We start from the raw sequence: 14,962 nt of genomic DNA, 5'->3' as shown, positions 1-14,962 counted from the left end.
ACTTACCTGTAAGCACAACATTGTGATCTGATTCAAATTCCACCATACATGTATCTGTAGACACATAATGTGGAGACACATACTGGATATCTGAAACAAATCGACCATCTGACTCCACAACGGTGCTTAGGGGTGCCCATTGGTCGCTGTAGTACAGGGCAAGTGGTATACTCTCCGACAGCGAGTCTTCTGAGATGGTGTCAGTACGACTGGTCAATGGCTGTGGTTGTAGATGTACCGACTTGCGAAGAGGCATGGTGTAGGGTCTGTGTCTCAGTACTCTGCCCTTTGTTTTTACTGTGATGTATTTCATGTTGTGGTAGAACGTGTCGACGTTGGTGTCCTGACCAATGTTCTCAGTGTAGGGGACCGTGTCTGCATATATCAGCATCATATTGTGGTTAAACAGCGCTGTACAAGGAGCCATTGCTGACAGTGCTATGTTGGAATCCCAGACGTTGGAGCATACAATCCCGTATGTCTTCATCAAGTCGTATATCCTCTGGGGTTCTTGACATTGCACTGTTATCATCCTGGTTGATGACCCAGTCAGTACAACAGTGACACCGTGTGTTTCCTATGGGTCACACATACAAACAATTGTTAACAAAGGCCTACACAGAGACATTTCATGTTTACCGTAATTAGAATGGTTTAGGGACTTACATGTTGACAGTGCAACTTCGTGGTCGTCAACTTGTCTGCGACGGTCAATCCCTTCCGCATCGTCCAGTCGTACCCTTTCACTAATGCCACTGTGTTACTCAAAATGTTTATAGAAACTGAGTCCTGGTTTACTGTCAGTGTGGCCGACACTGTAGGTGTTACTAACAACACCCAACGCGTGTTTGTTTCCCAACAACGTATCCACATTGCCGCATTCCTCCATTATATTGACATTCGGTTCAACCCAGAGATTTTTCATCAAACGTACTAACTGGGGTTATGTAGTTGGTAGCCCCTTTAGGTTGAATCTCAATGCAGATAACTGTCAAATGTCTAGTATCGTTGTATGTCCACCTGTTCATATACCACTTTGTGATGTTATCCGTGAGAAAGTTGATGTGGTCCAGTGGGTTACAACACCACCGGATGAATATGGTAAGGTAGACCATAGTATTAGTGCTGAGCAGTAGACAGGCCAGACTGTAATGGCTCAACGTAGTAGCTGAGGAACTTCTTATAGGGGAGCCCCATGGCCTCAACATGAATCATTAGTTCACCCAATGGTGAGGCTCCAAAAGTTGTAGCAGTGAGTGGATGCTCACGCATCACATCACAGCTTAGACATCCGACCAAATGCACCTGCATATGAGAGCACAGCCATCCAACCGAATCTACCCTATCCAGTCCATGTTAGGTATCTATGCTTTTTGTTAACCACTGACACACAGCCCACCCGAATACTGCTGACTCCTCCGACCAAATGCACCTGCATATGAGAGCACAGCCATCCAAACGAATCTACCCTATCCAGTCCATGTTAGGTATCTATGCTTTTTGTTAACCACTGACACACAGCCCACCCGAATACTGCTGACTCCTCCGACCAAATGCACCTGCATATGAGAGCACAGCCATCCAAACGAATCTACCCTATCCAGTCCATGTTAGGTATCTATGCTTTTTGTTAAGCCACTGACACAACAGCCCACCCCGAATACTGCTGGACTCCTCCGACCAAATGCACCTGCATATGAGAGCACAGCCATCCAACCGAATCTACCCTATCTAGTCCATGTTAGGTATCTATGCTTTTTGTTAACCACTGACACACAGCCCACCCGAATACTGCTGACTCCTCTGACCAAATGCACCTGCATATGAGAGCACAGCCATCCAACCGAATCTACCCTATCCAGTCCATGTTAGGTATCTATGCTTTTTGTTAACCACTGACACACAGCCCACCCGAATACTGCTGACTCCTCTGACCAAATGCACCTGCATATGAGAGCACAGTCATCCAAACGAATCTACCCTATCCATTCAATAAACTACTATATTTATGTAGTAGTAGTAGTAGTAGTAGTAGTAATAGTAGTAGTACACAGGCATATGTTCAGACTAGGTTCGGAGGCTCATCATTTGAAGACGGAAAAGTGGTGCTGGTGAACCCTTGTACACATAACCAGGCGTCTATCCCATATAGAGACAGGAGGACAGTCTCGCCAGTAAGGAGGACCAGCCATGTCTGGTACTATAAGCAATGTTCCTAATAACAGTACTTTGTACCACTCAGACAAGAGCCTCACTGACACAGACCTGTGCATATGGAGCGTGGCTATGGTCCTAATAATGGTTGTGCTGTCACTTGTCTGCTGCTTGTGTTACATATATGTACTATGTGCAAGGAAGACAAGATACACCAGACTGCCTTTGATTTCGGTGTGATTCTATTATGTGCATGTGATGTTACTCAGTTGACCTGCTAATAAACAGACACAAATGTGGTTGTTGTGGTAGTGTTCTTTATTTGTGGTCCGAACAAACAATACATCAAGTATACAATGAATAGGACATGTTTTGAAATTGGTTACACAGCTGAAGTGTGTTCATGGACATAGCCTAATGTCACATTTCAGAAGGGCTACACATCCTCTTTCACTCTAGCTGGGTCCCGGTGTCACACGACCATCTCGATCTGTTCTGGTTCTATTCAGATGTACAGGTAGGAAGGAGTAAGAAACAGACAGTAAACCACAGTTGTATGTGTCAGGTGTAGCAAGGTAAGAGGCTATATGGACCGGAGATATAGTTACCGTTGTCCACAACTGGAATCACAGAGGAGGCTGTAGCTTCCACGACATTGCCTTCATACCGGCAGGTCCCCTCGCATCTAATCTCATCACAGTAGCACGTTGTGGGGACATACACGGCGTCATACTGTAGCGAATGTACACGCGAACATGGTGTGTAAATAGGGGACGATGCCCTTTTGCTACAGGTCTTGTGAGTTATCAGCAGTGCTAACCCAAAAACAATCATCAACGGAGCCGCTATTAAGGAGATATTGAGCCAATCGTCCTTGTTGTAAATCCACCAGTAACTACTGTAGTACTCGTCATGGTTGAACATTGTGAAGGTGAGATTGTCCGAACACTGGATGTACTCTACTGTGTTGTCTACGGCTATACACAGGTCATTACCTAGAGGTACAGTGTGAGTGTTGGCAGATGTCTTTCCTTTAACACTTGTTTCTTGCGTATCATCAACATGAAATGTGGTTATATTTGTATAGCACAATGAAGACACAATAACCAATCACTATTGGTACATATGTCAGGTATGGGGTTTATTTCACATATACAAAAAGATGGGTTACATATACATTGACATGATACAGATAACACCTTTCTGTGCTGCGGAGAGCCGTACAATCTGTTGTCACCGGGCATCACTTTGGGTTCTGGCCACTCTGGTCCTTTGCCTCTTTTCAGTTGACGCCGAGGTTAGTTCCATGACAAGGTCCAATTGCTCTATATGTGTCAGGATCAGAGTCATCACATAGACTGCGTGTTGAAAGTGGGTAGAGTAAATACTATCTACTAGGTCGTAAATATCTTTCATCTCAATGACACCATAGGGAATACGATTGTACCCCTTGACAATCTCCCATGACAGCAACAGTTTCACTCGGTTCACATCAGCGTGACTGAGGTTGACCAGTGTGGTTTCCAATGTTGAACGTAGGTTCGAATCACAATACATATCATGCTTAGCCAGCCCTTCAAGGCCGTGCGCTTCGATGTCAGTGACTCTGAATTCAACATGGTGCTTTCGGAGTGTGTCCACGATAAGAGTCCAGGCAACCTCATTGCCCAAGTAGGAGTACATTTTATTCATCAGAGTCTCGGGATATTTCACAAAGTTGTCTGACTTATTCCTCCTAAGCATAATGCGTAGTGATTCTCTTTGTGTACCTTCTAGAGGGGTGTTTCTGTGGTCTTGTATTGTGGCAACCAGCTTCTGGAACATGTCTTTGTTTCTCATGAGGTAGTTGGCCATTTTGAATTTATTAGTCAGCTCCATGTTGTTGATCTACTCTGGTGTCTCTCTGAGCTGTGGAGATGTGTAAGTGTATCTGCCCTATGTGACTGTATATATATATTATTTCACCAAGGTCTATCAGATGGAGAATACATCAAGGATCACGGCTCATATCACCAACCAGGGCTGAAGTGTCCTACCCATGAGGTGTCTATGGGATCTGTAATATCCGATCAGGGCTGACTCAGCAGCCAGGTCTAAGACATCCGATTGGGTCGAATCACCTAAGTGTCTAAGCACTCTGACCGGGGCTACTGTGGTCAACCGTGGCGGATGTCTCCAACCAGGACAATGTAGTGAAAGTGTATAAAGGCTACCTACCCCAAAGATAGTTTGTATTTAACATTGTACACATCTCAACATAGGTTCCTACACAATAGCCACATCTGCAAGACATGGCTGTACAGTCCTATCTGACAGAATGGGACCAATGTTGTCACAGTGACAACTTCAAGCATGTCACCTTGGATAGGTTTCTAGCCATCTCACACAGAGAACTGATGGATGATTACGGAGCATCTTTCGCTACACAACATCGGAACCTGTGCAATACGCTACGAAAGGTGTTGGCGAAGAAACAATTTGTAGATCGGAGGCAATGCACTCCATCTGCCCCAAGGAAAAGACGACCCTTGGAAGTCGACAACTTGTCGTGCAAGATAAAGACCCTATCAATAAGGGATCGAGTGGGAGTCAAGAACCTAAGTTTCAACTGTTCTCCCCAAAGCACAACCCCAAGTGTCTCCAATTGCAAGGAACGTGTCTCGGTTAAGGATCGACTGGGTGTCTCGGTTAAGGATCGACTGGGTGTCCCTATGAGAGCAAGGAAAGGGAGACAAGAGGGACGAGTCTGGTTTAGACCGGTGCACAGGATCCGTAACGGGAACGCAGAGTCTCCAGATACCAGCAGGTCCACCCCTGGAAACTGCAGCTATCGAGCCAAAGGATATCGAGCCGACTTAAGCAGAATCGGCTACCCTGGGTCCGGAGCTACCTCTTTCAAGAACGCTTACAAATGTCGCCGCACTCTGGTGTATGTGTGAATGTATGTGTGAACTTGTCCTTGTGCTGTGATGTTAAAATAAAGAAAGCATAGTCGAACACTTTGTCAATGTCCGGACTTTATTTTGTAATAATGATACATCAACACAATAAACATCATCCAAGGTATACGAAATAGCAATTAGTATCAAACAGAGACAACCTGATATTATTATAACACAGAACCTTGCATGTACAATATATGACAACATAACTCTATTACAAATATTACAAATATAGTCAGTTCAGCCCTAGGTTGTGACTTTGTGTGGAGGATAATAGATGTAGCTCTAAACTCAGCCGTTTAATAGGCAGAAGAAGTTCAATTGTCATCAGCCAGCAACATGAGCAACATTTGATTCAGGTAAAACGGGTACCCGGTCTCCTCTTGTTGGGTCTCAGATGTCAATGGCCATGTGTAATCGCTCTCTGGCCACACCATAGTCCACGTGGGATGTATACTCTGGAGCTGGACTCCCCACTGCGAGTGGTGTTTGTAGAAGCACTTTGAGCCAAAGTGGCAAGTACCAGGACCTCGATCATAGTATCGACACGGTTTACTTGCAAGGAAATCTTTGTAAGTCTGTATCAGTTTCAGCTTGTCCTCTTTATCTTCGACCCATTGATCACTCGGGATGAAAAAGTGCGACCTAGTTCGGCACTCCGGGCACAATTTAACGGTTTTGATATGGTGAGATGTCACCGTTCTCCACGTGCGGATACACTCCAGGCAATAACAGTGGCTGCAGTTGGGCAGAATTCCGAATCTGCGCTCCCTCGGATTGCCTTTTTCAAGCACCACCTCCAAACACACACCACACACCATGTCGCCACTGCGCCGGGTGGCACCGGTGGGACCAGCGGCAGCCTCGATGCTTGACGTGTCGTACTCTGTGTTCTGTCTCTCCATCGGTATCACCTCACTCGCACAGGCCATCGCATCTGGTCTAGTGGATGCTGCTGCTGCTACCATTGCAATCTGTGGTGATTAGCCTCACTGAGGTCATCAGCCCCACTGTTAGTGTTCTTAAAGAAACAATATCCTCCAAACACGGGCCGTGTCTCCAACCATTCTAACTCGGGGACTGCTATTGTAGACTGTTTGATATTACATATAACAATGACTGTTTATTCAACCAGGTTAGCTCAGGGAGTGATATTATACAATATTTGCTATTACATTCAGTGCCTTGTAGAGGCTGCGTTGTGTCATAAAGGTGTATATATATATATACTAAGGACCGGTACTATGGTTACGTGGTCTACTCACACTCACACACTCAATACTCCTCCTCACTGTCAACGTTTGAGTCATAACACCCATTGCTAAACAGATTCTTTGGTTTAGGCTTAGTACTTGGACCCCTCATGGGCTTCCTATCGGAGGAATCACTAGCTTGGTGCTCAGTCAGAGCTGGATATAACTGTTTGGCGGTGCATTGCAAAGCGAGGCGTTGCTCCTGTGGATTGGTACAGTCAACCCCTCCATTATACTGCCGGACATGCTGCTGTGGCCGAGCCTGAAGATGTTGCTGCTGGGGATACAGATGATTCTCTAGAGGTTGAGGTGAATGCTGCGGCTGGGGAAGGTACTGAGGGAACCCATTCGTGAAGCTTCCTTCTTGGCTAGGTGGAGCTGAGGGGAGGTTTGTAGACACTGTAGACAGGAGCCAGCTCCTGGGTATATCGCCTAAGGGAAATGTTTTCATCTTGGGCTCACACAGACCCATGCGGCTCATGCGGTTACTCATCATACCCTGCTGGTTGTATGTCGTCGGGCCAGCTGAAGTGATGCAGTAACGAAACAACAGATATATGTAGTATCTGGAGAATTTGCCAGGCTCTGATAATATCGGATCAGGGATAGGTGCTCCGCTGCGCGCAGTGCTACAGCATTCCATGTGATGGAGAGATTCCACATCACCTCTGGGTATATACAAGGTATCTGCTCTCTTCCACATATCTCTCAAGACCTGCAATGTCATCTGGAGAGTTTCTCCATTCTTCAACCCACTGTCTTGGAACAGACCCGTAGCTGGCGCTCCTGCCACGATCAGGCACTCAAACAGTGATACGGAAGCGTGTTCAGAGAACACGATCTCTCTACGAGCTGAACCGTTCATCTCCTATTTACTACACCTGATGTGTTACAGATCAGTAGCCTATGTCATAGATGTCAGGACTATCGAAAGGAAATGGCCCAGCTAAGGCGCCAAACCATAAGCAATGCCGAAAGGTTGCTAGGACTGGTAGAGCGTTACAATTTGTTTCACGTTAAGACCTTGTGTTATAACGATGTTGAAAGCGTGCTGGCGTGGATTGGGGTAAACCCTGACAACTTCACCTTCAGACAGAACGAGGACACGGTAACAGTTCTCAACAATGTTATCACAGAGCATAGTCTCACAACTGTCGGAGTGGTGAGCATCTCAGACGAACCTCAGCTAGAGGGTAAGGATCGCATAGTGGTATACATAAAACGAGACTCCGCACCAGCGACCGTGTGCAGTAAATACGACTCAATCGTATTGTTCAGGGTGATACAATGCAGTATGAGTGCCCCTTACTCTCCAGAGCTGAACAAGTTGATAAGGGAAACACAGACCGTAGTCCACAATCGCAGGACGCCCATATTCCCGACGTTTGCGAGTGCTACACTTGAGGACCTCCAAGCAATGCCTCAGCAGGAACATCCAGTGATAGATGGCTGCTCGAATATGAGCTACAAGACAACTACGCCTAGGACAGCCAAAGTGACTATAGACAAATTTGGGCGAATGTACAAGCCTCTAAGCCCTACCGAAATCGGCCGTAGCTGGAGCATCTACGCTAACATATCAGGGCCGACGGGGTCGAAATGTGAATTTGACATAGAAGACTTGGTGTCCAGACCGGACATGGTGCTAGGTCGAGGAGGCTTTGGGGTGACCGTTAAAGTTAACGATCACCTAGTTGCAAAGACCAACCTTTTTCCGGAAATGGTGGACTGGAGTGTTCCTTTCATAGACAATGAATTTAGTCGCTATGCGCACATTGCCTCGCAGGTGGAGGAGGTGATGATCGGCGTGTCAATAAAACACCCCAACATCCTCCGCACCTTCGGAGGCTTTTGGTGTGACATGCCAGGCTACCAATTGGGAGGTAGAGCAGTTATAGTCATGGAACGAGCACTGTTCTCGCTACAGGAGTTCATGTGGCGTATACAAAACCCCTCAGTAGTCCCCATGGTAGAACTGGACACTCTCCGAGGGCTTGAATACTTGCGATCGAGAACCATCCAGCACAGGGACTTCACACACAGGAACGTCTTGGTTTGTCACCAGCCTGATAGAAAGGACATACCCTTTGCTTTCAAGATCAGCGACTTTGGCACATCATGCAACTTCTCTACCCCAGATCAGCCTCGGGGCAACCGCACTAACATGGCCCCCGAAGTGCTGTGGTGCTTGAACTCAGCAACGGGGAGCGACATATTCAGCTGGTACTGTGTGATGTGGGAGTTACACAGCCGCTCGCCCTTGTTCCAATACAAAGGTTCGGACCAAGAATATTGTAAGATGACATACGCTGCCAATCTATCTGATATGGTAGGGGTTTACAGACCGGACGACGATGAGAATTTGGACATACGCTACATGAGATCGATAAGCGCTAGCTTTCTCCAAGCTAAATACAAACACACAAGGCCCAGCGCAAGGTCTATACGCAACAAACTCTCTGCCATTGGCTCCAAGATAGTGGACAAAGCTTTTGTCAACATGGGAGTGCTATGCATTACTCTGTTTCCTCAAGAGAGATGGTCTCCTTCCACACTGCTTAATCTCAGACGATACCAGTGTTTGGCGCTAGATGTCAAGGATGCTCAGTCCCCGGCCACACAGATGCCCTTGTCCGTACAGGTAGGGAACTATAGGTCAACCGACATAATAGTGGCCAACGACTGTGTCCCCAAGGACCTTACTACACTTGTCGAAGAGAGATCGGCAACACGATTCCCGGTTACAGTGATCGGGTCCGATCACAAAGTGTACTACGGAATAGACCTTATCAGGTTGGCTCCTGATCTTATCCAGCCGTACAGTTGGTACTCGAGCAAGGTCACGGAGCTCGAATGTCTATACAAGAGCAAGTATAGCAAACGCAAGGTTGCTGAAACAGACAATCAGTCCGAGGTCAGACCTTCCAAGATGGCTCCCGGGGTGTACGTAGACCGTCCAGACGTGGGTACTTCGAACCAACACTGTCCACAGCAGCAGCTTCATCCTCGCCCCTCCGTCATAATAGATATGAAACAGACACGCAAACTGACAGATGAACTTCATCCCGTCCAGTCCAAGGAGGCTTACGGTATGGAAAACTCAGTCACCCCTGATGAGGGGCACGTGTCAAGGGATGTATCGCTACTGGATTTGAATAACCTTGAATGGAGTGTTACGTTGGCAGACATTTTGAGCTGTAGCAATTTGGGTGATGAGATAGTCAACAATGGCAATTGCAATATAGTGTCTGTGGGTGATAACTCTAACAAGGCTCTAGACCTCACCATAGGCCAAGCGGGAGCCAGTGTGAACAACCTCATTGTCTGCCCGTCCCAGGGGCCTATCATTGAAGCCAGTGGCGAGGATGCATCAAACCCACCCCGTAGCACACTGGCCACAGTCAAGGATATCGGTGATGCTACACAGGGTAGGGTGAATAATATGAGAGGCAAGATGATCACGGCTCTAGAGCTCACCAAAGGCCAAGTGGGAGCCAGTGTGGACAACCGCATTGTTAGCCAGTCCAAGGGGACCAGTACTGACGCTAGTGGCGAGGGTACACCGAAACCACCCAGCAGCATACCGGCCACAGAGCCAGCACAGGATATCGGTGACGACATAGAGGATAGGGTGAGTATGAGAGGCAAGAGGATCGAGGGCGAGATAAACACAACCATGGTCATTCTGAAGAGTACCAACGAGAAGGAGATAGCACGCTTCAAAGACTGCGTGGTTATCCAGTCACAGAGCATGACCCAAATGCACCCTCTTATATTTGCTGGTCCTAGAGATGGATTGTGTAAGTGCTCTATGAGCAAGGATGTGTTCATCTTCCAATATGCTCAGTTGTTCGATGACTGCAAGCAGGTGTTTAACTGGACTGTCGCAGACTCACCTAACTCGGTATACGCCTTTCTGCTACAAGTCTTTCTCACGCTCAAGGTGGCCCTAGATACGAGGTTGCTACCTACTCACATGACAGAATGGAGATACATCCTTATCGGCAAAGGAGCTGTGATGATCGACATTGTCCCTTATCTGAGCAGGAACTTCAACAAGCCATCGTCCTCGATGTTCAGTGACCAATGTAAGAACTTGACCAGTCTCTGTGCTACTATGGTGGCAAAGCACTTACCCGACTCGAACCTGTGCAAATGGCTTTGTAATCTCAGTACCGGCACGTCTACCTCGCAGGTACTGACCGACTCGATCGAGTGGTTGAGACAATTCAATAACGGAGAAAGGACAAGTCCACACCTCTTAACTCTACTCGGTAGATACTTCACGTTCAGAGATTACACATCCGAAATACCAGACTGGCTAACATACTTGGGTGAGAAAGAAGACGCTCGTAATAGAAGCTGCGGCAAACTGCTGGTATACGGAGAACCTCAGCCTTACAGAGGCAACCAGACAGCAGAAGGCCCAGGCGACACTAAGCTGAGTACACTGGTTAGGAACATAGTGCTAAGGATGAGGGTGAAGATATTCGGCTCATCTAGACTCGAAGTGACGACATTAGATTGTACGCAGGGTTTGACAAAGGTGACTCTGAACGTCTCGGCCCTCTCTGGGATTGCCAGGATAGATCAACTGGACCGGTCAACAGAGTTACTGACTGACAACGGTAGCTGTTTCACACACGACTTAGTGTCCCAGATCGAGTCCAAATGGGCCCCAGTCATATTGTTCACAAAGTGTAAGCGACAGGGACCCGTGCAGGAGTTCACGCTCAACTATTACAAGATGACAATACTCATGGTTCTAATGAGCCTGGAGGGGTCTGCTGTGTTATCTCTCAGAGAGCTGTTCAATGGCGTGACGACATTCAGCGTGACCGAGTACTAAATTACGTAAAGTACTAGATAGCCTTAACTGCTGTCGACTGTGTCACGGAGGCATCTGTGTCGTTGTTCTGCCAAGGGTGATTGAGCTCCCTGGCCCACATTACACTATGCGCGGCTTGATCAATTACGGGGCTTACTGCAGCATCAACAGCGTTGTCCAAGTGCTGTGTTGGACACGTGAGCTGCGGGACCTCATTCGACTGGTCGATGATCAAGATCCCCGGTCTCCTAATACGGTGGCAGTGAGGCTGAAGTGTCTCATCTACGATATGACCAAAGGCAACATGTCCCCGTGTGATCCGAGCTCACTAGTGTACGCAATGACATTGTACAGAGGAGCCCCCTTCGATGTTCAGGAGGACTCAGACGTGGTCTTCAAGTGCATCATCAACGCTCTAGCAGACGACTGTGGGATATCTAAGAGGATAGGTTCTTTGTGGGACATTGAGAATGAGGACCGTGTGCGCTGCCTCCGTTGTAACACAGTCCAGTCCACACTCAATAAGTCCAACACGATCACAGTGTTGATAGGCGATAATCTCCCCACAGAGCTGCAGGACTATATCAAATTGTACACTGACAACACGTTCACCACCTGTGACTACCGTTGTACACAATGCCACACAGGAACTCAGATTGAAATCACCAGCAAGGTAGTGACATTGCCGCAGGTTGTGTGTATGAGGATCGAACGTGTTAGGAACATTGGCAGAGATACCACTGATATAGTCAAGACAGGCACAAGGTTTGCTTTCCCTGAGACACTGGACCTGAAATATATCATGAAAGAACCTGAAGCTCCGGTAGCTACTGTATACACGCTGTACGCTGTTGTAGCCCACCGTGGTACTCACTACTGTGGACATTACACAGCTTATGTGCGAGACGACAACGACATTTGGTATCTCGCAGACGACTCTCATGTCAGAGTGTGCTCTTGGGAAGATGTCAAGTCAACTTACGAAGCTGGATCTATGCTATACGATGGCGTAGCCTATATGCTCATGTACCATAAACAGCTACCCCACTGTGTGACATGAAGGATCTGTACATATGTAATATTATATATCAGTATGTACATTGTATTTCCTTGTTGTATCAACTAATAAAGGTGCGATGCAAGTACAATTATAAGCGTCCAGTGTTATATTATAGAAGGGCTATAATTACATGCATGCAGGTGAGGACAGATGCAAAGACAACACACAAACAGATCCTGATGCATGTACAGTGTTTAGCGCACGTTTATTATCTCATACAAGGATGGGTATACATTTCGGTATAGGGCAGTCACACAGGTTAAAACATTTCCATATCAAAGTAAAGACATTGGTATCATTTCATCACAAGATACCTATCCAGGGTATTGACAACAACCTTGGGTTCCTCCGCTTTATACCTCAAGGTTGAATGCGTAGCTGACAGCACTGCTGAAGACGTACACGGTTCGTCTAACTGTGAGACAGAGACACTGTTAGCCAGCCCCTCTAAATATCGTATAACGTAAGCATTTTTCGGCCCACGTACAGGCTGCTTCTTTATTAGATGGGAAGACATAACTGTTATCACATAGAAACAAAATATTCAGTTTCACCAGAGTACGTTGCAGATGCGCTACACCTTGCCCTTGCAGGGTTTTTCTCCAGTCGAGCATTGAAGTCCAATTCGGAATCGTTCTCGGACTGAGACCCCGTGTTCGCTTCTGACTGGCACTCTGACTTGGCAGCGGATGTAGGCTCAGAAGGATGGGTATGGTGATACTCTCCGCGGTCCTCCTGATCCGAACACTGGCGTTGAGTGGTGTCCGCTAGCCGGGCAGCTTGATCAGTGACACTGGCTGCCTTCCCCTCATCTACATGTAATCTGTGTTCTTTGTCTCGTGACACACCAGACCTCCGATGTGAACCTGTAACACCTGGGAGGTTGACAAGTTGCTGGGGGTTTGAAACGTCCTGCTGAACTAGGGACCTCTCGGCTCCTGGGTTGTCAAGGTTCTCCCGGGGCCTATTGACCAATGGGCTTTTTTGGATCTTCTTAGGTGTGCGCACGTCCTCCTGCTCTGAGTCTGTATCGATAACTGGAGAGCGAGTGCGTTTTGACTTGGAACAAGGTACCCTTTTTATACTTTGCTGAGCGGGTCCCTCCCGTTGGTAGTCGTCCTCATCTTCTTCAGGATCGGACAGATTGTTTTTGTATCGTTGTGAATCTCGATTGTGGGTTTGTATCTTGGTCTTTGCAGTTTCACACCTTGTGTTAGGTGTGCACACGTCCTCCTGCTCTGAGTCTGTATCGATAACTGGAGAGCGAGTGCTTTTTGACTTGGACCAAGGTACCCTTTTTATACTTTGCTGAGCGGGTCCCTCCCGTTGGTAGTCGTCCTCATCTTCTTCAGGATCGGACAGATTGTTTTTGTATCGTTGTGCATCTCGATTGTGGGTTGGTATCTTGGTCTTTGCAGTTTCACACCTTGTGTTAGACTTGTCCAGTCTCTTTTTAGCACACACTTTATCTTTCCTTCCTACGAACTTGAGAACCGGCTCTTTACACCCCTTGTCCCTCCTGCTCCTTTTAGATTCTCTCTTGTGATGCAAGCGCTTGGGTTTTGTGAGTTTGACACGCTTGCAATCTGGCCTTATAGAATCCTCCGAGTCAGATAGCAGGGTGCGTTTATATATGCTCCTTTCCTCTCTCAACCCACTACAGCTAGTCGTAGAGGTATGGGCATCCTGTTCGGACTCTGATTGTGACCAGCTGTTATGCCAATGTCCCCACTTAGCATTCTTGGTTTTAGACTTAGCCAATTTTACCCTCCTTTTCACCTGAGCACAGAATGCATCATCCTCCTCTTCCTCTTCACTGCTATGTTCGTTGCCAGTAGATCGGTCATTTATGAATGAGTCACTGTAATCATATTCGTCAAAGGCCTCGCTGTTGTCATAGCCCATTGTAGCCTCCAAGTCGTCACCGGGGATGTTACTCTCATCTACATTACAATCTTCCTCTTCGCTGGTGGCTTCCTCTGCTTGGCTCAGCCAAGGGTGGTCATCATCACCACTGCACCTGGGGGACAGGTTGTGAACTTGTGAGTCGTAGTATTTTTTGAAACCCTGCCCCCATGATAACTTTCTGCCCACTGACTTATTTGACTTATAAGCCGATCGATCCCGATTTACCGGTTTGGTCATCTGCAAAGGTCTTTGCTTCTTAGCACGTTTGCCAATGTGGGTGCTACCGGAATCTCGTTTCGCTCTCTCGGCTCCATGCTTCATTGATCTGGACAGGTTTGCAACAGGCTGAGCTGAATCACCCCTGGGTTGATACAGGGTACCCTGGAAGGATACTGATATCTTGCGTCTCCAATTGTTGGTGGACATACACTCTAAGCTATCAATCAGGGCTTTGCTGAGTCTGTCCTGCAAGCCGTGGCTCTGAAGTGTATTTACAATGGTTTGGTTTTTGCTGACCCAATCTGCGAGGATGTCCCTGTGTCTTTTGTCCAAAAGGGTGTTATCCAATCCGAGGAGAGTACAAACAGCGTCTCTCCTGAGACTTTCATCTTTCAACCAAGGTTCACTCAGCAGCAGAGTGGGAAGGTTCTTGATCCACGTCGAAATGGGAATTGTTTCAGGTGTGACTATAGAGTAACAAGTGTCAGACTTCTCACTGTCACCAGTCCCAGTTTCCTCTTTGCTGTGCTTGTCAACATGAGCCGGATTCTTAGAGGACATATCAGGGTCTTGCGCTTGGGTAGAGTGTGGTGAGGAT

General features: G+C 47.2%; 1 protein-coding gene across 1 annotated transcript; it reads left to right on the top strand.

The window, feature by feature from the left end:
• Nucleotides 1–11,304: 11,304 nt before the first annotated feature.
• On the top strand, nt 11,305–12,237 carry LOC106596493 (ubl carboxyl-terminal hydrolase 18-like). Its single transcript, XM_014187773.3, has one exon. The coding sequence runs from the start codon at nt 11,305–11,307 to the stop codon at nt 12,235–12,237; it is 933 nt and encodes a 310-aa protein (XP_014043248.3).
• The last annotated feature ends 2,725 nt before the right edge of the window (nt 12,238–14,962 follow it).

Source organism: Salmo salar, chromosome 11 (assembly GCF_965601325.2).
Source record: "Salmo salar chromosome 11, fSalSal1, whole genome shotgun sequence".
Taxonomy (NCBI): Eukaryota; Metazoa; Chordata; class Actinopteri; order Salmoniformes; family Salmonidae; genus Salmo; species Salmo salar.
Note: the sequence above shows the minus strand (reverse complement) of the source record. Positions and strands in the feature narration are given on the sequence as shown.

Excerpts from the sequence above, each read along its gene's own strand:
- LOC106596493 (XM_014187773.3), top strand. The coding sequence starts at position 11,305 with ATGCGCGGCTTGATCAATTACGGGGCTTACTGCAGCATCAACAGCGTT.